General features: G+C 42.0%; 2 protein-coding genes and 1 long non-coding RNA gene across 10 annotated transcripts in view; 2 read left to right on the top strand and 1 right to left on the bottom strand.

The window, feature by feature from the left end:
* Window positions 1-10,398, top strand: part of SEC22A (SEC22 homolog A, vesicle trafficking protein) — a 75,256-nt gene extending 64,858 nt beyond the window's left edge. For 4 of the 6 annotated variants that reach the window (XM_063630171.1, XM_055260683.2, XM_063630170.1 and 1 more), the window contains one exon: window positions 7,772-8,632. In XM_063630171.1, coding sequence (XP_063486241.1) covers window positions 7,772-7,972 — 201 coding nt within the window. In that variant the 3' untranslated portion in view covers window positions 7,973-8,632. Of the gene's footprint in view, window positions 1-7,771 lie in introns of all 6 variants that reach the window. The other 2 variants (XR_010118476.1, XM_055260684.2) reach the window with 2 other exon arrangements.
* A 9,074-nt stretch (window positions 10,399-19,472) lies between these two features.
* On the top strand, window positions 19,473-26,971 carry LOC129471710 (uncharacterized). Its single transcript, XR_008653692.2, has 3 exons — window positions 19,473-23,449; window positions 24,084-24,173; window positions 26,835-26,971. It is a non-coding gene; the product is annotated as an uncharacterized lncRNA (long non-coding RNA).
* The window catches only part of ADCY5 (adenylate cyclase 5), a 170,122-nt gene continuing 167,219 nt past the window's right edge, over window positions 25,081-27,983 (bottom strand). For all 3 annotated transcript variants that reach the window (XM_055260679.2, XM_055260678.2, XM_055260681.2), the window contains one exon: window positions 25,081-27,532. In XM_055260679.2, the coding sequence (XP_055116654.1) occupies window positions 27,404-27,532 (129 nt within the window). In that variant the 3' untranslated portion in view covers window positions 25,081-27,403. The remainder of the gene's footprint in view (window positions 27,533-27,983) is intronic.

The raw sequence follows: 27,983 nt of genomic DNA on the forward strand, positions 1-27,983 counted from the left end.
AATGGAAAATTTCATAACAGCACAGTATAGTGTTTTGCACATAGCAAGCAATCATGTTTGTTGAATAGACTCTGTGAATTTGTTTTGAATGTGGGAACTGTTGCTAAAACAACACATTCAAAATGTGGAAAACCTCGTTTTTTGAAATAAAGAACAACAGCAACAATAAAATATACATACAAAATACTAATGACAGTATAAACTGTAAAATGTCACAATTTAGTATCCATCCTCAGCTTTCTGCTTAGAAACATGTGGAAGCATTTTACAGGCCTGTTAAAACTTTTTGATCTACTTGGATGAAAGATTAGCTAAAATTTAGCCACTCTGTTACCACTTTAAAACTATGATTTTTTTTTTTATTACTATACTTTAGGTTTTAGGGTACATGTGCACAATGTGCAGGTTTGTTACATATGTATCCGTGTGCCGTGTTGGTTTGCTGCACCCATTAACTCGTCATTTAGCATTAGGTATATCTCCTAATGCTGTCCCTCCCCCTTCCCCCCAACCCACAACAGTCCCTGGAGTGTGATGTTCCCCTTCCTGTGTCCATGAAAAACCAAATACTGCATGTTCTCACTCATAGGTGGGAATTGAACAATGAGAACTCATGGACACAGGAAGGTAGTTTTATTAAGAAACTGAAAAACTTTTCCAGAGTAGCTGTACCATTTTACATTCCCTCCAGCAATGTGTGAGTGATCTAGTTTCTCTGCATCCTCACCAGCATTTGATATTGTCACTATTTTTTATTTTAGCCACTCTTATAAGTGTGTGGTGATAGCTCATTGTGGTTTTAACTTGCATTGTTTAACATCATTAGCTAATGATGCCAAACATTGTTTCATGTATTTGTCATGTGTATATTATCTTCAGTGAAATGTCTACATCTTTTGATTTTTTTTTTTTTAATTTGAGAGGAGTCTTGCTCTGTCACCCAGGCTGAAGTGCAATGGCATGATCTCGGCTCACTGCAACCTCTGCCTCCCGGGTTTAAGCGATTCTTCCGCCTTAGCCTCCTGAGTAGCTAGGATTACAGGCGCTTGCCATCATGCCTAGTTAATTTTGTTTGTTTGTTTGTTTTTGTATTTTTTTGTAGAGACGGGGTTTCACCATGTTGGCCAGGCTGGTCATGAGCTCCTGACCTCAGGTGATCCGCCCACCTCAGCCTCCCAAAGAGCTGGGATTATATGTGTGAGCCACCGCGCCCAGCCTTGCTTATTTTCTAATTGGATTCTTTGTTTTTTCACTGTTTTTCTTAAAGAGTTTTTTATACAATTGACCCTTCATATTTTTGGGTTCTGCATCCATGTATTAAACCAACCATGGATTGAAAATATTTGGAAACATTGCATCCGTACTGAACATGTACAGACTTTTATTTCTTTTCATTCCCTAAAGAATATAGTATAACAGCATTAACATCGTATTAGGTATTATAAGTGATCTAGAGATTATTTAAAGTATACAAGAGGATGTGCATAAGTTAAATGCAAATATTGTGCCATTTTATATCAGAGACTTGAACATCCACAAATTTTGATATCTGAGGGAGGTCCTGAAACGAATCCCCTATGGATACTGAGGGACAACTGTATATTCTGGATATTAATCCTTTGTCAGAAAGGAAGTGTGCAGGTATCCTTTCCCAGTCTATGTTTTTTTAAAAAAAAAATTGTTTCAGATCAGTCTGTATCTTGTCTTTTCATCCTCTTAACAAGGTTTTTCCCAGTCTATTTTTTTTTTTTTAATGGTTTCAGATCAGTCTGTATCTTGTCTTTTCATCCTCCTAACAGGGTTCTTCACAGAACAAAAGTTTTTAATTTTGATAAAGTTCAGTTTATCAGTTTTTCCTTTTATGGGTCATGCTTGTGGTGGTCAAGTCTAAGAGCTCTTTGCCTAGCCTAAGTTTCTCTACTATGTTTTTTCTAGACCTTTTATTATAGTTTAATATTTTACATTTGTGATCCATTTTGAGTTAATTTTTGTATGAGATGTGAGACTTAGCTTAAATCAAGGTTCCTTTGTCTATATTGCTCCAGCACCATCTATGGCAAAGGCGTTTTTTTTTCTCCTTTAAATTGCTTTTGCACCTTTGTAAAAAATCAGCTCTACTTACTTGTGTGAGATTATTTCTGCATTCTGTATTTTGTTGCATTGATTTCTTTTTGTCTATCCTTCCACCAGTACCACATAGTCTCAATTACTGTAGCAGTATAATAAGTCATAAATTTTCTTAGTAGTTATAGAACTATTCAAATTATGTTTCATGTTGAGTGAATTTATGGTAGTGTGTTTTTTGAGGAAATGGTCCATGTTATCTAAGTTACCAAATTTACGTGTTTAGAGTTGGTTGTAGTATTCTCTTACTGGCGTTTTGATGTCTGCAAGGTCTGTAGTGATATCTCCTGTTTCATTCCTGATAATGGTAATTTGCATGTTCTCTCTTTTTGTCAGTCTAACTTTTAATTTTATTGATCTTTTCAAGAACCAGATCTTTGTTTTATTGTTTTTTCCTACTGTTTTTCTGGTTTCAATTTTATTGATTTCTGCTTTTATCTTTACTATTTTCTTCCATATGCCTGCTTTGCATTTATTTTGTTCTTTTTCTAGGTTCTTGAAGTACGAGCTTACATGATTGGTTTGATAGTTTTCTTTTTTATAATGTATGCACTAACTCCTAAAGATTTCTGTCTTAGTACTTCTTTAGCTGTATTCCATAAATTTTGATTTTTTTTTTCATTTTCTCTTATTTCAATTTTTAAAATTTCCTTAAGACTTCCTCTTTGACCTATGGATTATTTAGAATTGCATTGTTTCACTTCTAAATGTTTGAAGATTTTCTTGTTATCTTTCCATTAGTGATTTCTAGTTTGATTCCATTGTGATCAGAGAACACACATTGTGTGATTTCACTTCTTTTAAATTTATTGAGGTTTCTTTTATGGCCCCAAGATATGGTGTGTCTTGTTATATGTTCCATAGCCACTTGAACAGAATGTGTATTCTGCTGTTATTGGGTGAGTGTGTTCTGTAAATGTTTAGATCATGTTGCTTGGTATTGTCAAGTTCTATATTCTTGCTCATTTTCTGTCTAGTGTTATACCAGTTGGCTAGAGAAGAGTATTGGATTATAGATTTTTCCATTTTGTACTTCAGTTCTATTGCTTCATATATTTTGTAGCTATGTTGTTTGGTTCGTACACATTTAGGATTGCTGTGTCTTCTTGGTGGGTGAGCCCATTTATCATTATATATGTTCCTCTCTGTCCCTGGTTATTTTCTTTGCTTTGAAATATTTTGATATTTATCTGGTATCAATATAGCCACTTTTGCTTTCTTTTGATTACTGTTTATGTGATATATCCTTTTCCATCCTTTACTTTGAACTTTCCTATGTTATTTAAAGTGAGTTTCTGACAGACAGCATAGAGTTGATTCATGTTTTTTAATCTCCTGCCAATCTCTGTCTTTTCATTGCTGTACTTAAGTCATTTATAGTTAATGTAATTATGGATATGTTAGAGCTTATTTTTTTTCTTTTTATCTTCCTGTGGGTTACTTTAACATTTTAAAAGAATTCTATTTTTAGTTTATCTGTAGTATTTTTTAGTATATCTATTTGTATAGCTTTTTAAATGATTGCTGTAGGCATCATGTAATACATACTTAACTCTTCATGGTCTTCTGGTGTCAACATTTTACTAGTTCAAAACACCTTATCTCCCTAGATGTGTTTTTGCCCTCCCCATTTATAATTGGCTCAGATATTTCCTCCACATGTATTTAGAACCACATCAGCCAGTGTTGTAATGATTTTTGTTTTAACCATCAAACTTAATTTAGAAAACTCAAGAGGAAAAGGAAAGCCTATTGTATTTACCCATATTTTTGCATACCATGTCCTTTTTTCTTTCCCAATGTTTCAAGATTCCTTCTTTTTAATTGTTTTCTTTCTATTTAGAGAGCTTCCTCTAACCATTCTTTTATGGTAGATCTGCTAGCAACAAATTATCTTAATCTTTCATCTCATAAATGTTTTTATTTTCCTTTTATTCCTAAAGGATATTTTTGTTGAATACAGAATTCTGGATTTGGCAGCATCTTTTTCTTTCAGCACTTGAGAAATGTTCTACTTTTTTTCTGGCCTCTGTGGTTTCTGATGAGAATCCCACTGTCTTGTTACTGACGAGAAATGAATTATCTTGTTACTGTCAAGTGAAGGTGGATGTCCAGAGTCCCACGTGTTCTCCACTGATATCACAATAAGAGGGTAGAGGAGGGATTCATTGCCATCTAGTGGGAATGAAAGTCCTGGCTTCTACCTGCCTTCTCTGAAGCCATGCTGAAGGGTTAGAACATCTGCTTACAATGTTCTAGGCTCTCAACATTTGATGGTGTGGGTATGGGTGGGTCACAGGGGTTTTCTATGTGATGTTTGGCTAGAGGATAATAGTTACTGTTTAAAAGTTTTCTGTCTTGCTAAGGTGCCTCTTTCCTGGTCTTTTACCAGAGAGAGCAAGATCTTATTGAGGGTCTTTTTTGTTGTTTGTTTGTTTTGATATGCATACATTGGCATTTCTAGTTGCCAGCTTCTTCAGCTCCAAGTCTGGGATATATGAAGCAAAAAAGAAAACTCAGAGAACCTACCACTGTGGCATTCTTGGATCTCAAGATCCTTTATTTGTCTGCTTTTCCTCCACAGTTCAGAGTCTTCTTATGCTCGTTTTACGTATAATGTCCAATGTTTTTATTCGTACTTAGTGGGAGAAATAGGGAAAAGTGTGTCTACTCCATCTTCCCAGAAACAGAAGTCCCTGAGCAGTTGTTTTTAAAGTAAGTTACAGACATCATGATATTTTTTACCTTAAAATACTTCATGATGTATCTTCTAAGAACACAGACATCTGCCTACATAGCCAGGACTTCATATCACATCTAAGAATTTAACATTGATACAGTATTATCTAATATAGGATTCCTATTCAGATTATTTCCATTGTCTCCAAAATGTTTTCTGTGGCTATATTTCTCCTGATCCAGGATTATGCATTTCATTTGATTGTTGTGTACCTTTTGATCTGTGATAGTCTCCCAGCCTTTTTGTTGTTGTTCTGTTTTAGTTTGGTTTTGTCTTTCTTAACATTGACTTTTTTAAGAGTTCAGGCAAGTACCATGGTTCAGGCAAGTACCACAATCTGGATTAGTCTGTTACTCATGATTATATTAAGGTTAAATATTCTGGCAACAGTGCTGTATAGTATAATATGTTGAATATCTCTCATTGCTTCAGTCAGGAAACGTGATAAGTTTGATCATTTGGTTAAGATGGTGTCTACCAGATCCCCATTGCAAAGATATCTTTTTCTTCTTTGTAATTAATAAGTAATATGTGGGGTAGAGACCTATTATTTTAAAAGCCCTGGAAAACCGTGAATTAAATATATATATATATGTGTGTGTGTGTGTGTGTGTGTGTGTGTGTATATATATATATATATATACTGGAAAAGCTAGCTCATTTTTACAGTAGCATTCCAAGCAATAAATATAGATAAAAAATGGAAATATAAAATCACCATTAAGCGAGCACCGCAGTAATCATTGTTGCAGGCAAGAATCATTAATGGATACTAAAATTAATGGGCGAAAGTGTGATGAGATAAGATATTCACATAATCTCAACTCCCTGCCCTCAAGACAATAATTGCAAAGGGAATAGATACCACCTTATTAAGTGATCTAATTTAATATATAATAACATGTATTGCGTATCACCTCTGATATTCTTACCAAAATTGTATAACCTCATTTCAATCTTGACAAAACATCAGACACACCCAAGTTGAGGGACATTCCTACAACATAACTGATTAATACTCTTCAAGACTGTCAAGGACATGAAATTTTTTTTTGTTTTTGAGACGGAGTCTCACTCTCGCCCAGGCTGGAGTGCAGTGGCACGATCTTGGCTCACTGCAACCTCCACCACCCAGGTTCACGCCATTCTCCTGCCTCAGCCTCCTGAGTAGCTGGGACTACAGGCGGCTGCCACCACGCCTGACTAATATTTTGTATTTTTAGTAGAGACGGGGTTTCACTGTATTAGACAGGATGGCCTCGATCTCCTGACCTCGTGATCCACCCGCCTGGGCCTCCCAAAATGCTGGGATTACAGGTGTAAGCCGCCACTGTGCCCGGCCGAAAATTCTTTTAAAAAAAAGATGGAGGAGCTGTTACACATTGGAATATACATGACAATTAATGCAATACAGAATCCCAGATTAGATTCTGGACCAGAAAAAGGACCCTAGTGGGACAATGGGCAAAATCTGAATAAAGTCTGTAGATTAGCTAAGAGTATTGAATCAATGTTCATTTCCTGGTTTGATGATTATACTATAATTACATAAGAGGATAACGGGGGAACAGGGTGAAGAGTATACAGGAACTGTTTTTGCATCTTTAAGTCTAAAATTATTTAGAAAGAAAAAGCTATTTTTTTCTATTTTTTCAATCTTATATGATGAAAATCACTGATAAATACTTCCAATTCATTTTGCTTGGATAGCAGTCTTCATTTTAAGTAAACAGTCCAAATTTGTATAAGAACTAAACATATTTAACAGAACATTTCCACATTCTTTCTGCATTATAGCAGACACTGGTGTGTCCTTCCCATTCTGAAGCCTGGACACAGTTTCACAGAGAAACCTGGGCCTCTCTCTTTAGACTTTGTGGTTCCTGTACTTACCAGGTTGTGAATTTTAGACATCTTCTAGAAAACAGTTTATTCACTCAACACATTGAGCACTTACTATGTCCCAGGCACTGTTCTGGGCACTGGAGATAAATGAGTAAATAACAGTAAAAAATCTCACCCCTCATGAAACAGATTTTATTGAAATCCTATGAATGGGATGACAAACACAATAAGCACATTTCTCAAGTATGTTTATAGTATGTTGTGGAGAAAAATAAAGCAGTAAAGGATGGCAGGAGCAGTGAGGGGGGGAGTAATTTCTTTACTGTTTCATCCAAAATAGCACCCACTATCATTCTTATTCCCTATCCCTTTTTCCTGCTTTCTCTTTTTCAAGATATAACTGTTTGATATTATATATTTAAAATACATTTATAATTCTTCCCCATTAAAGTGTAATATCTATATGAACAAGGGCTTTGTTTTACTCACAACTGAAGAACAATGCCTGACTTGTAGCAGGCCCTGAGTAAATATTTGTTGAATGAATTCTCCCTCAAATGTTCAGTCAGATGCTGTACCTAGCATAGTTCTCTGTACTCAGTGGGTGACTAGTAAAATGTTGTGGATTTTGTTAATACTCAGACTCAGGTTATATAAGAGTCTATTTTGTAGAATAGCTTGTATGTGCTTTTTTTATTTTCCTGGGTGAGAATGGAATACCCGCAGACCCTGGGAATGCTTCTTAGTTGCCTGTCACCATGGGGAATTTGCTCAGCCTGTTTGCAAGGAAGTCATTCCATTGTACTTCCATTTAAAATGTGATACAAAATGCTTTTCTTCTGAAAAATGAAAAATGTAAGAGGAAAAGTCTATTTCCCTTTCAAACTGTGAAACTTTCATAGCTGAATGTCTTAGATATATGCTACATTATCTTATCCCTAGATAAAAAATAACCTTATCCATTCTTATATTTTACTCTCTGACCTGTTACAATTTTATATTAGAAACATCTGTTTCTTTTCCTGTAACCCTAATCATCTTTCATTTTTATATTTTGAACAGTGTTATTTACTTGTCTACTACACCGGCTGGCGGAATGTCAAATCTTTTTTGACTTTTGGCTTAATCTGTCTATGCAACATGTATCTCTATGAACTGCGCAACCTCTGGCAGCTTTTCTTTCATGTAACTGTGGGAGCATTTGTTACACTACAGATCTGGCTAAGGCAAGCCCAGGGCAAGGCTCCCGATTATGATGTCTGACACCATCCTTCAAATCTATTGCCTTGGCTTCAGGGGGATAAGGAGGGAACATATCATAACTGCCACTGTGATGAAGAAGCTGTTCCCCACAGAGGAGAAGCTCTGCTTTCTTTCTCTCCAACTTTCCTTTTTTAAAATCAGCATGGTGTGCCTGTGAGCATGGAAGACCTGCTAGGAAAAGTCCTCTCAGAAGAGTGTTGGCCATGAGATTATCATTCAGAGGAGGAGGAGATTTCTGTCTTCAAGGCCATAACAGTGGAAGAACAGTCATATGCCATTGGAAGTCTTGGCAAGCAGTCCTGAATCCTTCCTGAAGAGTTCAGAAAATAGATGTGGTATTGCTCTGAGCACCAGGCAGGAGGAACTCTACAACCTGAGTTTGCCTTTGTGAGGCATTAGTATAGACCAAATAAAAAGCTGCAGAAATTGGAAAGTTGATGTTTTAAATAAATGACTGTGATAAATATCGGATTATTTGCACATTTATGGTACTAAGAGTTTATAAAGTCCAAGATGGTGTGAAATTGGTTCTTTTTACTTTTATATTTTTGCTTGAATCTTAAACTCTGGAAATCACCTGATGTAGAAGAAGGCTGTGATGAGCTCGTCTCTGGAACATCACAAGTATTGAAAATACAATAATGGATGTTTCCTTTCTAATCCACGTTTGTTTTTCTTTTGAAATCACGTCTAAAAAATATGACTCAGACTATAGCTGTTGTTTCCCAAACTTCAGTCTCTTTAGTACTACTTGTATTATTAATATTTATCTTTTACATTTTAAAGTTTTTTTTAAAAAAAGAATCCTGCTCCAAGTGGAAAACCAATATCAGTTTGCCATAAGTAAAAGGTAACCACAAAATAAATAAGATGAACACAAAAAATGTTGTTCAGTTCTAGCTAGAAACTAATGCCTAGAAAGGCTCCGAATCTTATGCTCTTTCTTTGTGGCAGTGAGGGAGATGTTACCAGCACCAGCATGAGGCACTGTCTCTGGAATAGTCAGAGGATAAAAGGAAACTGTAAAGGGAATGACATTCTCACTGTGATTCAGCATTATTCTATGTTGTGCACCACTTAAAGACATGTTGTGTGCCACCAGTGGCATGGGTCCTGCACTATGGAAATGCTTGACTGTACTAAGAATCAGAAAGTGGCTTTCCTAGCAACTCATTATTTTATGGCTTTGAGGAATTAAGCCCCTAGTATCTGAGAGAACTTACTTGCTTTTTGATAACGTTTTAAAGATTGTTTAAGCAGTTATGAGTTAATAATATAGGAAGCACAGTTTGATTCCACTAGCAAAATCTATAACTCTCATGGTTTTGGCATCTTCATGAGTGATTTTCCTTTGTTTTTTAAAGAAAATATTTCAAACAGGGAATTCATAGGATACTGAAATCTGATGTCATCCAGAAAAACAGATCCCATTACATTGTAATTGTTGTTACTGGGCATATTTATTAAGTAGAAGAAATAGTCCAGAGGGTAAAAAGTTAGTGAACTGTCTTGTTTGTGTGAACCAGTATTTGTGGGTATGTCTAGAACTGTAAAATGTTGCTTAACTAGAACCTTAGTCTGCACCCTCCTTTTAGGAGAATGAGGTAAAAGGAAGACAATAAGCTTATGATATCAGGGATTCATGTAAAACAGGAAAGTGTAGTTGGCTCCAGTTTTCTCCTCTAACAAAAGTATGCATATTCTGAGAGATACCCCAAAGCATCACAAGATCCTGAATCATCAAAACACCATTGAATTGTGTTGAGCATTTTGTAGCCAGGAAAATGAAGTGGTTCAATTTAGAAAGGGTTTCAGGCCAGGCATGGTGACTCACGCCTGTAATCCCAGCACTTTGGGAGGCCGAGACAGGCAGATCACTTGAGACCAGTAGTTTGAGAACTAGCCTGGCCAACATGGTGAAACCTCATCTCTATTAAAAATACAAAATTTAGCCGGGTGTGGTGGCGCGTGCCTTTAGTCCCAGCTACTCAGGAGGCTGAGGCAGGAGAATCACTTGAACCCAGGAGGTGGAGGTTGCAGTGAGCCAAGATCACACCACTGCACTCCAGCCTGGCCGACAGAGCAAGACTCTGTCTCAAAAAAGAAAAGTTTTCTAAACTAATGGTTAAAACAGAGTTTTCTTGTAAATAGGGAAGTTGGAGCATTCTGGTTAATTGAGATTTTGCTCTGTATTGACACAGCTCGCACCAGTTTGGTTCAGGAGCTGCCTCCTTGTCATTGAATTGACGAGTTACAATGTTTGGTATTCAGATACATTCAGCAACAACACTTGAAAACTCACCAACTATTTTTAAGGGCTTACTTTGTTTTTGTTTTTATTTTTTCACTGGCTATTTTGGATAAGAGGATGTTTACATCTTAATGTAAAAAAATGAAAACAGGTATAAATGTTTTATGTATAGAAATGTTTTCTTTCATTATTTGGTGCCTGTATCTCCGTGTTTATATCATTTCCCCACCTGTATCATGCTGCCAAAAAAAAAAACTGTGAATTTAGAAAAAGAAATTGGTGTAAAGAAGTCCTGGCCAGGCACGGTGGCTCATGCCTGTAATCCCAGCACTTTGGGAGCTCGAGGTGGGTGGATCACAAGGTCAGGAGTTTGAGACCAGCCTGGTCAACATAGTGAAACCCCGTCTCTACTAAAAATACCAAAAAAATAAGCTGGGCGTGGTGGCAGGCGCCTATAGTACCAGCTACTTGGGAGGCTGAGGCAGGAGAATCGCTTGAATCCGGGAGGCGGAGGTTGCAGTGAGCCGAGATCACACCACTGCACTCCAGCCTGGGTGACGGAGTGAGACTCTGTCTCAAAAAAAAAAAAAAAGTCCTTAGGCTCTTTAGAAAGAATCACTTTAGGCCTCCATGGTGTATCATCTTCTGTTTATATTGCACTTCTAAGAGCAAGCCTGAGTTTACCTCCTCACAGTGAGTTTTGTAGCATAGGAGCAGTAGTAGCTGCCCTCATGCTAAGGGGGAGGACACAGAGGTGATCAGATGGTAATGACTTACCCAGTTCACATAGCTAAGCACACACAACCCTGATCTAGTGCAGGGCTCTTTGCACTAGCATGAAACTAGTGAAGGTGACCAGTGTTATATTCAGGGAATGTGACTGTTCTTGGTAAAGCCAAGGAGTTGAGGGGTTCTGAAATTGGTGAGTCCAGGCCTCCTGCTGGACTCACTATTTATTTTAAAATAGGTGTATTTTATTTTAATTTAGATAATTCCTAAATACTGCTTTTTGATTAAGGTGTACCATGAGCGCAAAGATACCCTCTTTTTTTTTTTTTTTTTTTTTTTTTTGAGACGGAGTCTCGCTCTGTCACCCAGGCTGGAGTGCAGTGGCGCGATCTCGGCTCACTGCAAGCTCCGCCTCCCGGGTTCACGCCATTCTCCTGTCTCAGCCTCTCCGAGTAGCTGGGACTACAGGCGCCCGCCACCGCGCCCGGCTAATTTTTTGTATTTTTAGTAGAGACGGGGTTTCGCCATGGTCTCGATCTCCTGACCTCGTGATCCGCCCGCCTCGGCCTCCCAAAGTGCTGGGATTACAGGCTTGAGCCACCGCGCCCGGCTGATACCCTCTTTTATATACTAAAATAATTGCAATATTTGCTTGCTTTTTTCGGTCTGTATTTGAAATATATTTACATTAATACCTGGCCTCTTTCCCAAAAGCTCTTGAAGCAGCATACCAAGGAAAGACATATACAGCCATGTTAATGAAATATGAACAGAAAGGGAAGAAAAACAAATGAAAATTGAAGGGAGAGTTTACATACATTATTGTATGTAAAATTTGACTCTGGAACTTTCTGGAAATCAAGGCTAAGGGTAGGGAAAGAAGTTATGCACTGCCCTATCAGTAGGTGAAAAGCATACCAGTTCCTTAGGGGAGAGCCTTTCCTGATGCCTTCTAGTAAAGATGTTCTCACTGGGGGTCCTGTGAAGTGCTAAAATGAACAGAATTCTCGATTTTCGCACATTTACATGTTATGACTGTGCCTTGGATCCTTACCTTGTACCAGCTTTCAAAGGCTTCCATTTCAGGATTTGGGGGATTTGTGTAGATGTGGTTAATAAAGGATTTTGTTCTCGTAAGTAAGAATCCTAAGCTGAAAACAAGTATTAAGCTTGAAAATCATTTGAGACAAATGCCTTAAGACATGGAGAACCTTTACCCAATTCTGTAATTTATAAGATCGAAAGTGAGTGTGCTATCCCTGGATTAGCACATTTATATTGCAGTAAATGTGGTCTCCACAGTGGAATCTAGTGTGGAGAGATGGATGGCTCCATTTCTGTTAGGCCACGTGTGGAACCCCATTAGACTCCTACTTTATCAGGGCTCCACAGAGACCAGAATTTGTCATAAGGAACCTAACCTCCATGGCTCCTGAGGTCAGCTGCTCCCCTAAAAGGCAATTGCTTGGTCTTTATTTCAAAAGGTTTACTAAGTGACCTAAGGTCGTACTCTGAGCTGTTGGGTTTCCAAGGAACTCTGAACAAAGCTGTGTGTGTGTGTGTGTGTGTGTGTGTGTACACCTTCCTTGTTATGACTTTCGGCTCACTGTAAGACTTAGAACTTCTGTGGAATGTGTGGTAAAAGAACACATACATTCAAGAGCAGCCACCACTCAAAACCACATTGAACACTTAGCCTTACCACAAGTTATAGGTCACTCTTTAGGGCCACATTCTTTGTCTATGTTCAATGCTTTATAGTATTTTTCTGCCTTATTATCTCTAAGGAACCAAAGTCTTTCTCCCTAAAAATGCTGTGGTAAAGTAAGGTCTGATTTTAGGGTTAAATTGGCTTTAGTAATATCCTCGCTAAAAGTTAACAAAAGAAACCCAGCTCCAAGGGTTGTGATTGAGTTTGTGTAAAAGGGCTGAGTGAGCTGAGACTGTCACTCTGAGCATTACCGGTAAGGTTGGAGGTGTGTGATCATTAATGTTCTGGGGCTGCTGTTGAATGTTGGCAGATTGGAGTCTCTTGTTTAAGCATCGAGTTTTTCATAGAGAAAAACTGGCTGCCACTCTTGTCTCTTTCTTGAGTGGCTGAGTTTTCTAGGTTATTTAGCAGATGAAATTGAAAGAAACGTGGAAACACTGTGTGGTTGGAAGCCACGTGGCGCGCATCCTTCTGCTTGTTAACAGTGAGTGGTGTTGATGACTGGGCATTCAGGTTTCTTCTGCGTTGGCAATGCTGATGTGTAATCAGTTATCTCAGCACAATTGGGAGTTTTAGGAGACTCAGAGATCAGCCTTAGTTCTCAGAGTTCTTGAAAACAATATCCTAGCCTTATGAATCGTTCTTTGTGTTTCCTTGGCAACAAACTATTTTCAGCCCAAACCCACCCACAGTTTACATTCACCCCTTTCTCCTGCATTTCACAGCACAGCCATACAAGCATCACCCAACAGAAAGCACATTCAGGCGCCATCTGACAACGGAAAGCAGGACTCAGGCATTCCACTCCCCATTTGCTCCTGGTGTCCCCTCCCCAGCTCTGTCTTGCTTGCTTACCTTCTTTGTGCCAGCACTTTTCTTTGAGGTTGGGTTACAGAGGACCTTGCCTAAAGATGAACAAAGTATCTCATCTTTACTTTGAATCCCTCCAGTGCCTAGGACTAATGAGGAGGATGCTTATTAGCTCATTTTGTGGGCCAGTGCTGGGTTCTCCATAGTTAATCCTTGTGGCAGCATGAGGTGGAGGGGGCACTATCTCATTTTCATTTGAGGAAACCAAGACTCAGGTCAAGAACTTGTCTTCGTATGATATGACACTTAGTGGTGGATGTGAAGTTCAAATTTGGAGTTGGGTTTAAGTCGCTTAAAAGTTGGTGCTCATTTTTCTATGCCACAGTGCATCTCAGAAGGAAACTTCTTAGGGAATGTGTGTGTGACTGACAACAGCTGGGTTCTTACTGTTTTAGCAGCAGTGTGAACAGATGAAGCAGACATGAAGGGGGAAATGCCAATGTATACTGTGTGATAGGCACTATGCTAAGCATGTCGTCTTTACTGAAAGCATTTATGAAGGTTTTCTTTTTTAAAAAGGAGCCACCTGAGCCATGAAGAAGTTAAGTCACTTGACCACAATCACAACCTAACCCATGTGGTAGCATCAGGATTTCAGTCCAGATGTAACTGACTCAGAACTCATGCTCTTAACCACCATGTGATTTTAAGCTGGATAACATGGAAATACGTTTAAATATATAAGGAATATATATAAAGGTAATATACATTACTTCTTTTTTTTTTACCGAAAATTTTTATTTTATTTTATTTTTATTTTTTATTATACTTTAGGTTTTAGGGTACATGTGCACAATGTGCAGGTTTGTTACATATGTATCCATGTGCCATGTTGTTTTGCTACACCCATTAACTCGTCATTTAGCATTAGGTATATCTCCTAATGCTGTTCCTCCCCACTCCCCCCACCCCACAACAGTCCCCGGAGTGTGATGTTCCCCTTCCTGTGTACATGAGTTCTCATTGTTCAATTCCCACCTATGAGTGAGAACATGCGGTGTTTGGTTTTTTGTCCTTGCGATAGTTTACTGAGAATGATGTTTTCCAGTTTCATCCATGTCCCTACAAAGGACATGAACTCATCATTTTTATGGCTGCATAGTATTCCATGGTGTATATGTGCCACATTTTCTGAATCCAGTCTATCGTTGTTGGACATTTGGGTTGGTTCCAAGTCTTTGCTATTGTGAATAGTGCCGCAGTAAACATACGTGTGCATGTGTCTTTATAGCAGCATGATTTATAGTCCTTTGGGTATATACCCAGTAATGGGATGGCTGGGTCAAATGGTATTTCTAGTTCTAGATCCCTGAGGAATCGCCACATTGACTTCCGCAATGGTTGAACTAGTTTACAGTCCCACCAACAGTGTAAAAGTGTTCCTATTTCTCCACATCCTCTCCAGCACCTGTTGTTTCCTGACTTTTTAATGATGTCCATTCTAATTGGTGTGAGATGGTATCTCATTGTGGTTTTGATTTGCATTTCTCTGATGGCCAGTGATGATGAGCATTTTTTCATGTGTTTTGTGGCTGCATAAATGTCTTCTTTTGAGAAGTGTCTGTTCGTGTCCTTTGCCCACTTTTTGATGGGGTTGTTTGTTTTTTTCTTGTAAATTTGTTTGAGTTCATTGTAGATTCTGGATATTAGCCCTTTGTCAGATGAGTAGGTTGCAAAAATTTTCTCCCATTCTGTAGGTTGCCTGTTCACTCTGATGGTAGTTTCTTTTGCTGTGCAGAAGCTCTTTAGTTTAATGAGATCCCATTTGTCAATTTTGGCTTTTGTTGCTATTGCTTTTGGTGTTTTAGACATGAAGTCCTTGCCCACACTTATGTCCTGAATGGTATTGCCTAGGTTTTCTTGTAGGATTTTAATGGTTTTAGGTCTAACATGTAAGTCTTTAATCCATCTTGAATTAATTTTTGTATAAGGTGTAAGGAAGGGATCCAGTTTCAGCTTTCTACGTATGGCTAGCCAGTTTTCCCAGCACCATTTATTAAATAGGGAATCCTTTCCCCATTTCTTGTTTTTGTCAGGTTTGTCAAAGATCAGATAGTTGTAGATATGCGGCATCATTTCTCAGGGCTCTGTTCTGTTCCATTGATCTATGTCTCTGTTGTGGTACCAGTACCATGCTGTTTTGGTTACTGTAGCCTTGTAGTATAGTTTGAATTCAGGTAGCGTGATGCCTCCAGCTTTGTTCTTTTGGCTTAGGAGTGACTTGGCGATGCGGGCTCTTTTTTGGTTCCATATGAACTTTAAAGTAGTTTTTTCCAATTCTGTCAAGAAAGTCATTGGTAGCTTGATGGGGATGGCATTGAATCTATAAATTACCTTGGGCAGTTTGGCCATTTTCACAATATTGATTCTTCCAACCCATGAGCATGGAATGTTCTTCCATTTGTTTGTATCCTCTTTTATTTCATTGAGCAGTGGTTTGTAGTTCTCCTTGAAGAGGTCCTTCACATCCCTTGTAAGTTGGATTCCTAGGTATTTTATTCTCTTTAAAGCAACTGTGAATGGGAGTTCACTCATGATTTGGCTCTCTGTTTGTCTGTGATTGGTGTACAAGAATGCTTGTGATTTTTGTACATTGATTTTATATCCTGAGACTTTGCTGAAGTTGCTAATCAGCTTAAGGAGATTTTGGGCTGAGACGATGGGGTTTTCTAGATAAACAATCATGTCATCTGCAAACAGGGACAGTTTGACTTCCTCTTTTCCTAATTGAATACCCTTTATTTCCTTCTCCTGCCTGATTACTCTGGCCAGAACTTCCAGCACTATGTTGAATAGGAGTGGTGAGAGAGGGCATCCCTGTCTTGTGCCAGTTTTCAAAGGGAATGCTTCCAGTTTTTGCCTATTCAGTATGATATTGGCTGTGGGTTTGTCATAGATAGCTCTTATTATTTTGAGATATGTCCCATCAATACCTAATTTATTGAGAGTTTTTAGCATGAAGGTTGTTGAATTTTGTCAAAGGCCTTTTCTGCATCTATTGAGATAATCATGTGGTTTTTGTCTTTGGTTCTGTTTATATGCTGGATTACATTTATTGATTTGCATATGTTGAACCAGCCTTGCATCCCAGGGATGAAGCCCACTTGATCATGGTGTATAAGCTTTTTGATGTGCTGCTGGATTCGGTTTGCCAGTATTTTTTTGAGGATTTTTGCATCAATGTTCATCAAGGATATTGGTCTGAAATTCTCTTTTTTGGTTATGTCTCTGCCAGGCCTTGGTATCAGGACGATGCTGGCTTCATAAAATGTGTTAGGGAGGATTCCCTCTTTTTCTATCGATTGGAATAGTTTCAGAAGGAATGGTACCAGTTCCTCCTTATACCTCTGGTAGAATTCGGCTGTGAATCCATCAGGTCCTGGACTCTTTTTGGTTGGTAAGCTATTGATTATTGCCACAATTTCAGAACCTGTTATTGGTCTATTCAGAGATTCAACTTCTTCCTGGTTTAGTCTTGGGAGGGTGTATGTGTCAAGGAATTTATCCATTTCTTCTAGATTTTCTAGTTTATTTGCATAGAGGTGTTTGTAGTATTCTCTGATGGTAGATTGTATTTCTGTGGGATTGGTGGTGCTATCCCCTTTTTCATTTTTTATTGCATCTATTTGATTCTTCTCTCTTTTCTTCTTTATTAGTCTTGCTAGTGGTCTATCAATTTTGTTGATCTTTTCAAAAAACCAGCTCCTGGATTCATTAATTTTTTGAAGGGTTTTTTGTGTCTCTATTTCCTTCAGTTCTGCTCTGATTTTAGTTATTTCTAGCCTTCTGCTAGCTTTTGAATGTGTTTGCTCTTGCTTTTCTATTTCTTTTAATTGTGATGTTAGGGTGTCAATTTTGGATCTTTCCTGCTTTCTCTTGTGGGCATTTAGTGCGATAAATTTCCCTCTACACACTGCTTTGAACGTGTCCCAGAGATTCTGGTATGTTGTGTCTTTGTTCTCATTGGTTTCAAAGAACATCTTTATTTCTGCCTTCATTTCATTATGTACCCAATAGTCATTCAGGAGCAGGTTGTTCAGTTTCCATGTAGTTGAGCGGTTTTGAGTGAGTTTCTTAATCCTGAGTTCTAGTTTGATTGCACTGTGGTCTGAGAGACAGTTTGTTATAATTTCTGTTCTTTTACATTTGCTGAGGAGAGCTTTACTTCCAACTATGTGGTCAATTTTGGAATAGGTGTGGTGTGGTGCTGAAAAAAATGTATATTCTGTTGATTTGTGGTGGAGAGTTCTGTAGATGTCTATTAGGTCCACTTTGTGCAGAGCTGAGTTCAATTCCTGGATATCCTTGTTAACTTTCTGTCTCATTGATCTGTCTAATGTTGACAGTGGGGTGTTAAAATCTCCCATTATTATTGTGTGGGAGTTTAAGTCCCTTTGTAGGTCACTCAGGACTTGCTTTATGAATCTTGGTGCTCCTGTGTTGGGTGCATATATATTTAGGATAGTTAGCTCTTCTTGTTGAATTGATCCCTTTACCATTATGTAATGGCCTTCTTTGTCTCTTTTGATCTTTGTTGGTTTAAAGTCTATTTTATCAGAGACTAGGATTGCAACCCCTGCCTTTTTTTGTTTTCCGTTTGTTTGATAGATCTTCCTCCATCCCTTTATTTTGAGTCTATGTGTGTCTCTGCACGTGAGATGGGTTTCCTGAATACAGCACACTGATGGGTCCTGACTCCTTATCCAGTTTGCCAATCTGTGTCTTTTAATTGGAGCATTTAGCCCATTTACATTTAAAGTTAATATTGTTATGTGTGAATCTGATCCTGTCATTATGATGTTAGTTGGTTATTTTGTTCGTTAGTTGATGCAGTTTCTTCCTAGCTTCGATGGTCTTTACAATTTGGCATGTTTTTGCAGGGGCTGGTACCGGTTGTTCCTTTCCATGTTTAGTGCTTCCTTCAGGAGCTCTTTTAGGGCAGGCCTGGTGGTGACAAAATCACTCAGCGTTTGCTTGTCTGTAAAGTATTTTATTTCTCCTGCATTTATGAAGCTTAGTTTGGCTGGATATGAAATTCTGGGTTGAAAATTCTTTTCTTTAAGAATGTTGAATATCAGCCCCCACTCTCTTCTGGCTTGTAGAGTTTCTGCCGAGAGATCAGCAGTTAGTCTGATGGGCTTCCCTTTGTGGGTAACCTGACCTTTCTCTCTGGCCGCCCTTAACATTTTTTCCTTCATTTCAACGTTGGTGAATCTGACAATTATGTGTCTTGGAGTTGCTCTTCTCCAGGAGTATCTTTGTGGCGTTCTCTGTATTTCCTGAATCTGAATGTTGGCCTGCCTTGCTAGATTGGGGAAGTTCTCCTGGATAATATCTTGCAGAGTGTTTTCCAACTTGGTTCCATTCTCCCCGTCATTTTCAGGTACACCAATCAGACGTAGGTTTGGTCTTTTCACATAGTCCCAAATTTCTTGGAGGCTTTGTTCATTTCTTTTTATTCTTTTTTCTCTAAACTTCCCTTCTCGCTTCATTTCATTCATTTCATCTTCCATCAGCGATACCCTCTCTTCCAGTTGATCGCATCTGCTACTGAGGCTTCTGCAGTCTTCGCATAGTTCTCGATACTTGGCTTTCAGCTCCATCAGCTCCTTTAAGCCCTTCTCTCCATTGGTTATTCTAGTTATCCATTCGTTTATTTTTTTTTCAAAGTTTTTAACTTCTTTGCTATTGTTTTGAATTTCCTCCCGTAGCTTGGAGTAGTTTGATCGTCTGAAGCCTTCTTCTCTCAACTCGTCAAAGTCATCCTCTGTCCAGCTTTGTTCTGTTGCTGGTGAGGAACTGCGTTCCTTTGGAGAAGGAGAGGTGCTCTTCTTTTTAGAGTTTCCAGTTTTTCTACTCTGTTTTTTCCCCATCTTTGTGGTTTTATCTACTTTTGGTCTTTGATGATGGTGATATACAGATGGGTTTTTGGTGTGGATGTCCTTTCTGTTTGTTAGTTTTCCTTCTACCAGACAGGACCGTCAGCTGCAGGTCTGTTGGAGTTTACTAGAGGTCCACTCCAGACCCTGTTTGGCTGGGTGTCAGCAGCGGTGGCTGCAGAACAGCGGATTTTCGTGAGACCACAAATTCAGCTGTCTGATAGTTCCTCTGGAAGTTTTGTCTCAGAGGAGTACCCAGCCGAGTGAGGTGTCAGTCTGTCCCTACTGGGGGGTGCCTCCCAGTTAGGCTGCTCAGGGGTGAGGGACCCACTTTAGGAGGCAGTCTGTCCGTTCTCAGATCTCCAGCTGCGTGCTGGGAGAACCACTACTCTCTTCAAAGCTGTCAGTCAGACAGGGACGTTGAAGTCTGCAGAGGTTCCTGCTGAATTTTTGTTTGTCTGTGCCCTGCCCCCAGAGGTGGAGCCTACAGAGGCAGGCAGGCCTCCTTGAGCTGTGGTGGGCTCCACCCAGTTCGAGCTTCCTGGCTGCTTTGTTTACCTAAGCAAGCCTGGGCAATGGTGGGCTCCCCTCCCCCAGCCTCGCTGCCGCCTTGCAGTTTGATCTCAGACTGCTGTGCTAGCAATCAGCGAGACTCTGTGGGCATAGGACCCTCTGAGCCAGGTGCGGGACACAATCTCCTAGTGTGCCGTTTTCCAGGCCTGTTGGAGAAGCGCAGTATTAGGGTGGGACTGACCCGATTTTCCAGATGCTGTCTGTTACCCCTTTCTTTGACTAGTAAAGGGAACTCCCTGACCCCTTGCGCTTCCCGAGTGAGGCAATGCCTCGCCCTGCTTCGGCTCGTGCATAGTGCACTTCACCGACTGTCCTGCACCCACTGTTTGGCACTCCCTAGTGAGATGAAACCGGTACCTCAAACAGAAATGCAGAAATCACCCGTCTTCTGTGTCGCTCAGGCTGGGAGCTGTAGACCAGAGCTGTTCCTATTTGGCCATCTTCACATTACTTCTTAAATAAGAGATCAGGTCAGTGCTAACTCCTACAGTATAGATGTCCCAGGTTGAATAAAATAGTTTCCTAAAATCTCTACATTTATAACAATGACATACGACAGACAGATGACTGCAAGAGGTATGGTGAAGCTTATGTATACCTTAGCTATTAGGGCAAGAAGTATACATTTTAGTACTTGTACTAGAACTAACATATAAATTAATGACTCGATGTGGAAAATAAAAGCATTATTGGTGATTTAGGTGTTCCAAACATTTGCTTTTCCTAGCAAAATGCCAGAATATGTTGATTCTTTGACTTGATGTCATTTAATGGGAATTCTGTTAGGTGATTAGGGAATTTGTGATCCCTCTGAAAACATTAACCAAAAAATAGAAGGGAACTTTTCACAGTGTAAAATAGTGTTTAAGAGTTTGGAGCCAGAATCATCCCTGGCTCTCTCTTCTACTAGCATGGTGACCCCAGCAAATTAATCTTTCACCTCAGCAAATTACTTACTCAGTTTCCTCAGATGTAAAGTGGGGATAATAATCATACCTTTGGCAAAGCAGTGTTGTGATGATTGAGTGCGTAAATGTAAAGCACTTAGAGACTGGCACATCAAGTGCTAGGAAAGCGTTTGCCACCACGTTGTGGTCTTCCTTGTTGCAGTTAAAGGTGCTAAGAGTCTTTTAAATTGCAAATGCCCCTGAATGTCATAAATCATTGCACAAAACTTTTCAGAAGCCACCACTTAACTAAGAATCCCATTGAAATATCTAGCAGGCAGGCACTTGTGGGCAGACTTCTGGTCAGGGCACTGGAGGTGCATCCCAAGAGAGAAGAGGGGATTGACGGACTCACATTTGCCAAATGCCTGCTGTATGCCAGGTGCTTTGCCCACCTTAAAGTCCTCCTGAGGGAAGGAAGCAGGATGAAGCCCCGTGTCACACACCTGGGAGTGGTAGGCTGTGCTCGCCAGTACCTGCAGAGTCTCCCAGGCACTGGGGTGCTGGTGAGTGAGGGAGGTGCTTCTAGGAACCTTGCCCTATCCAGCATGGAACCAGCATTTTGGTCCCAACGCACCGGACTTGGAACATTCGAATCTGATCTATAATTTGCTCATGGATGGTGGCAGCCCTCGTGCCCACACTCTTAAGGGCCCTCGTGAGTGTGCACACGCGTTGATGGGAAGGTGAGGGGTGTGGGGAGGCAGCCACAGCCTTCAGCTGCAGTATCATTGCAGATGCTGGGGACTTGAGAGCTGAAAGGTGCTCTTAAATTGCACAAATGCAACATGACTTTTAAAAGAATCTGAGGCAAAAGGCACGCTCCAAAAAAACCCATGTGAGCCAGGAGGAGACTGCCACTATAGCTAACAAAGTGGGGAAGCAATTTTGCAAAATAAGAAAACTAGTCTCAGGCTAACCAGAGATGCTGACAAACCTGAGATTCCAGGTGGATCTAAATTAGAAATCGGTCAAGGGAAAACACAGTGATAGTCCCCCTTGTGGATTCCAGTAAGAACTCTTTAAATTCATTGACCCTGATGGAGTAGCAGTAGGAGAGAGAGGCCCTGGGCATGCAAATGCCCTCAGTAGCTCAGCTCTGCTCACTAGACACTCGGGTGGGTGAGGTTGGGCGCTGGGAATCTCGTGGGGACAGGATGCCTGCCTACTTGGCCCTCAACTCCAGGTGAATCCTATCCTTCTCTTCACCGTCTTCCTCCCCTTCCCTCTCTGGACCCTCTGCTTGCTCTGTGAACCTGGATTGATCTCCACTCACCCCTCACTCCTGAATGGGGCCCTCGAAGGGAGACATCCCTGGCTGTGCTGATGTCATGAATGCTGCTAGGCCAGACTGGTGTCTGCAGGAGGACAAAGCAAGGGCTGGTTCTGACTTTGGTTTGAAGGTGATTTTCCCACAGATCCCCCTTGGCATGATGCTTTTACCTCATTTGTCTCTGTGCCTTTGGCTCTAAATCTTAACATCTTAATTAGATTGTGTTTACATTTGCACCATACATGTGGTCTGGCACTTGAAGATTGGATAGAGTGACACAAATATTTCGACTCAGGGAGTGCCAGTGGAGGGAGAGAGCCTGGAGACCAGCTACTCCAATGCCCTCATTTGCCTTTGCTCATGTCCGTCTCATCAAGCAGGGACCCTGCAGGTGGGAAAGAAAGATGGCAAGAGGACAGCCAATATCACATTTTCCTTCCCAAGACAGGGATGAAAAGCCACCAAGACGGCTTTTGTGAAAATCTCGAAGGACAAGAAAAGCCCACTTTAGTCATCAGATCTCATTTCATCTATTGTTAACCTTGAGGAGTGGCGAGCCGGCTGTTCCTGCCAAGCTCTTCAGTACCCAGCTAGATGGGCACCCTGAACAGAAGTGCTTCTGGACTAGTGCCATAGGGACTGCTCTGAGTACCAGGGTGGCCTCGGGCAAGGCTCCAGCCCTTTCTTGAATGACTTCCCAGGCCTGAGGAGGCACAGGTGAGAAAATGTATGTGGAAGCTCTCTACACACCGTGAAGTTCATCCAAACGGAGCAGGATGGTCTCTCTGGTCTGCTGTGCCCTCCCTCTCCCCACACCCATAAATAACAGCAGCCCTTCCAACCCTCCTCCTGATCCTGTGCTCAGTGATGGGGGCCTTGCAGTGGGCAGCCAGGGCCAGCATGGCCAAGCCCTGTCAGTCCCTTCCCTCTGAAGGTGAACTGGACAGCATTTGCTCTCTTTAGTGTGTGATTTGGATTTACACAAATTCAAAAGCTGCCGGATTTCAGAGCGTGTTTGTCACTGCCATCGTCATTCTTTTGTTCAGGCAGCAGTGAGAATCTGCTCAGCACTTGTGAGCACTATATGCTGAAATGCCTGAGAAGGCTTTCCTGCCCTGCAGGGACCAGGGCTCAGCACCTTTTTCAGGCTCCAGGAAGCTCATATCCCGCTGATGAACAGCTCGTGGCCATTGCAGCAGCATGGAAAACCCGCAGCTCCTGGCATTTAACTACATGCCACTCAGGTAATTTCACTTTTGGAAAAGTTCTGTGAATGTATTTCTAACTTTGAATGTCTTAAGAGTAATGTGGCTAGCTGGTGAATATTTATTTTCAGCCTCTCCAATGCACCAGGATTCACTGTCTTCCCACTAATTAGCTGCTAACATCACACCACAGTCAAATCATCACCATGTTGGCTGAAGTCTGATCTTGGTTTTAGTGATGTTTGCTGTCAGTGGGCATTAAAGTGGTGTTCAAAACTCACCCACCTATCAAAAGCATCTTTTCAAATAAACTTTGCTTATTAGTGTTCTAGATATGAATATGCTTTTGGAAAAAAGACCCTCGTAAGGGAGAAACAAGTAGGTTCTCTGGGACTAGCTCAGTGGGGATGGGGTTGGAAAGGGCTTTTGATGGTTTTGAGTTGCATTTCCTTGGTATCTACACGCGTGGTTTCATGGAGCCTGCCTGAGGGCCCAGTCTCTACTGGCTACAGCGGAGTGGAAGTTCTTCAGGAGCTGAGGTTCCCATGTAGGCCAATTGGCCCCTCAAGTTTGAATATTTTATCATTTGGTCTCCTTTTCTAATGACTGTACTCCAGCATGAAAATTTCTCAGACTTAAAGTCTTACCTCAGTAAAATGACATCTTTCACCAGGCACACTGAAGTCCTAATGATGTCTACCTTCTTTGGAGCAGGAGGCCACATGCCCAGGACTGTCACATCTATGTCTCCACATGGCTATTGGTAAGTGAAGCTGTGAAATCTTTTTCACTGCTGCCTTTATTTACACCTGTGTTCAACTTAGTGTGAGCAACCCCCTCTGAATTTCTTTCCTTAACCCAAATATAACCCGGCATTTGATGGCACAGCAGGCAGGAAGTGCTGACAGGGGACCCTGCCTCCCCTACCACCTCTCCCTTCCTCTCAGCGGGGAGAGGAGTCCTAGGTCTACATGAGGTTCCTTGCATGGGGTTTGATGGCAGACAGGCCTGCTCTGAAACTCATCTCTGTATATTACTAGCTGTGTGGCCTTAGGCAAATAACTCAACCTCTCTGTACCTCAGTTCCTTCATCAGTATGATTAAATGAGATAATGTTTGTATGGTGCATATCCCAGTGTGGCATACAGAGAGTGCCATCATTATTAGCTATGCAGGTCAAATCACTTCTGGCCTGCAGCTTGTCCCCACTCACCTGTCTGGGTCCTTTCCATTATCTGTGTTTCATGCCTGTGTTTTCACCTTTCTTTCCCGTGGCATATAAACATGTTTGGCTCATCCAACATATAAACAAACATGTTAAAGAGCATCCTTCCCTGGACCTGGTCTTTTCTGGTCTGATCCTGGATTTTGTATCCCCTTCACTTCTGGTCCCTACTCAGCCCTTGTTCCTCAGCCTCCTGTCCTGGGTGCACCTGCTCCCCAGCCCCATGCACTGACTCTTGCTACGGTCACCAGTGTTCTCCCACTGGCCGTCACAAGGACCGCAGTCTTCAGCCAACATTATCTCTATAGCAAGGTGCTGTCCCCTGCTCAGGGGAGTTCTCTGCCCTCTGCGGCTTCCCTCCCCAGCACCCCCAAGGCTGGGTACACTGTTTTTCAACCCAGGGCCAGGCCCCCCTGGCTCAAGCTGCAAATCAGACCAGGACACGTTACCAGTGAAAGTGTTTAATAGTTAAATTATTTAAATAGACTTTTCAATTTCCATGGGAAATCATAATCGTATCTGTTTTTGCAAGAGTAGGAATAAAAAGAGTGCACACCCTTTAGAGGGAACGAAGAGCTAGCACTGCACCTGCACGCTGTCACCAGTCACTGCTGGGATGGGAGAGGGGTCCTCATGGGGCCGGGAGGCCATGACCATGGGAGAACATGGGATGAACTCAGCACACACACTTTACTCAGGTTGGAAGCAGAACAAAAACCCAACACCACTGGCGGGCGATGTGGAGGGGCAGGGAACTTGAGAACAACAGCTGGAAGAAAGCAGGCCTCCTGCGGCCGACGGCAGGACGGCAATGCAGAACTCAAAAGGATGGAGCAGCAGAAGCACGGGACAGACTCAGGCTTGGCAGTTTTGGGTCCACACACTTTGCTTCTCAGAGCTGTGTTCGATTGGTGTGCGGGGAGGGGAGGGTGGTGCTAGAGCCCAGTGAGAGGTGGTGCAGGTAGACATCAAAGTCACATTGTGGCAGCTGGCACAGAGCCACTGCCTCATTGCCTCCAAGCTCATGTTGGAGGTGAAGATTATTCTAACCTGAGAAGCAATGGAAAGATTTGGACATGGGCCCTAAGGATTCCACTGAATTCTGTGCTAGAGTAGAGTATCATTTTCCAAATGCCTTCCTCATAGGTTATAAAAATAGTATTTTTTTCTTGGTATGTTTAACTGCTCCCTCCCAATAAAACAAAATTCCTGCTAGCTTTCCCTGTGGACTCTAAAGCTGGGCTCTACCCACTCCTCTGCCTGGTTTGCCGGTGGAGGTCAAGGCCACTCCCCTTCCTCAAACCTGAAGGCTGCACACTGCATCCCCCAGTCTGAGTGAACATCTCCAGGAAGAGCCACCTGCATCTTGGCCAATTGAGTAGGCCAGGGAGGCTTGGCTTCCTCGCCCCAGCCTGCAAAGCACCCGGCCTTCTGTAAGCACTCTGGAATCCATGGGAGCTGCCTCTGTAAGCCACAAACGTCTGAAATCTCAGGGTGTGGAGGGCGGAGGGTGGAGGGTGCCACACTGCCTGCCACAGGATGAGATTGCTTCCCTTGGTTCCAGCTCGGCCTGGGATGGGAAAGCAGCTTGTTTTCCTTTTCCATCTGCGTTTTGCTTAGGGGAAGTAGGGTGTGTGCATGTGTGTACACACGTGTGCATGTGTCAGAGAAAGATGGGGCAATGTGTCCATGCATCCTCCTACTTAATCTGAGCATATGGTACCCCAAAAGCACACACCCACTGCTCTGGTTGTACCTGGGAAAACCCAAAACTGCCAAATCTGAAATGAGGGAAACGCATCCGGTGTGAGACCAGTTCCACAGCATGAACACACGCACATATACACCAGTACATACACTGACATACGCACAGTACAAATGAGCACACACGCCCTGCTGTGCACAGCTGTTTTCTAATATAGAGAATTTACAAAATATAGAATTTGGCATATCTGTGAGATCTCCAAGGCTTTCAATAATACAAAATAAAAAATACAAAAAAGACAACTGGGGATCCCTGCCCTCCCCCCGAGTGGCATCCTCGTTTGCTTATGTGTCTCTTACACGCATACAAATAGCATAGTCTAAAGAAGGGCACGGAGAACTTGTTTTATTTAATAAATATTTTTCTCAGCATCACCACTCCTTGCTTGGCGTCCTCTTGCCTCCCCCTCGTAATTAGTTCTGTTTCCCTCCTAGGGCACCGTCTGTGTGCGTGGAGGTGTGGGCAGAGGACCACGATGAAGGCCACAGTCCCTCCAAAGCCAGCACTCCTGCCCCAAAGCCCCTGCAGGTGCAGGGTGGTGGCCTGTCTGAAGTTTAAAGGCTCACATAGAAAAGCAGATCCCTGGGGCCCCTAGGCTCTCCCAGGCCAGAGTCGAGCCCGTCTACCCCCAGCTGAGTCGGAGGCCCCTCCCTCAGCCCTGCCTTTGTCTGGGCCGTGCCACACACACATTCCCACGGCTCCTTTCCACCTGTGCAGCAGCACCTGTTAGAAAACTCAAGCTTCAGACCCAGTCTAGCAGAGTCTTCTACAGAGGGAAACATCTTTGGTCAGCTGGGTGCTCGCAGGACGCTGGCACCCCGGGGCCTGGGACAGAGGCCACTGCCCACCAGCAAAGGCAGAAGCTGCTCTGGAGTCCAAGTGGAAAATCTCAGCAGCGCAGCCCTGTGGGCTGGAGCATGGCTTCCCGCCACCCCCAGCACACAGAGAAGCTGCTTCCATGCCTCTGGGGGCCAGGCTGCCTGGCACCATTGGCCAACAGTTGCTAACTGAGCGGGGGCCCTCCATTGAGGAAGTAGGTCATCATCTCGCCTTTGCCCTTGACCTTGACCACGCCCCGGCACTCCAGCTGGTACGTGTTGGCAGCCAGCACCTGGTACATGTCTGTGGTGACCTGTGGGGGAAAAGGAGAGAGGGCAAGCCACTGATGGCCTTGGCCATGAACTGCTGTCGGGTAGAGCCAACTCTGACTGTCCAGCCCTGCTGCCGCCCCTGACACAGAGAGGGGCAGCTGCCCCACTGTGGCGCTCTCAGGGACTGACAGCAGCTCACCATGGAAGGGATCCTAAGAAAAGAGCAATGCCAGCTCTCACCCTCAGCACCTGCTCATGCCAGGCACTGTGATGGGCAGCTTGCGTGTGCTGTTTCAGTGTGGCCTGTGGTCCATGGACTGACTGCCCTGAGGCCAGAGTAAGTTCAGGAGTGGAGAGTAAGTAAGTGCGGGGGAGCTTTCCCAGCCATCTGACCTGGCTGCAGCCCATCTCCAAGTGTGTCCCCGGTGCATTGTACAAAAGCATCCCTCCGTGACAGATCAGAACGATTTTTAAAAGCTGTTTTTTCACCAC

Source organism: Symphalangus syndactylus, chromosome 21 (genome assembly GCF_028878055.3).
Source record: "Symphalangus syndactylus isolate Jambi chromosome 21, NHGRI_mSymSyn1-v2.1_pri, whole genome shotgun sequence".
In the NCBI taxonomy this organism is placed as follows: Eukaryota; Metazoa; Chordata; class Mammalia; order Primates; family Hylobatidae; genus Symphalangus; species Symphalangus syndactylus.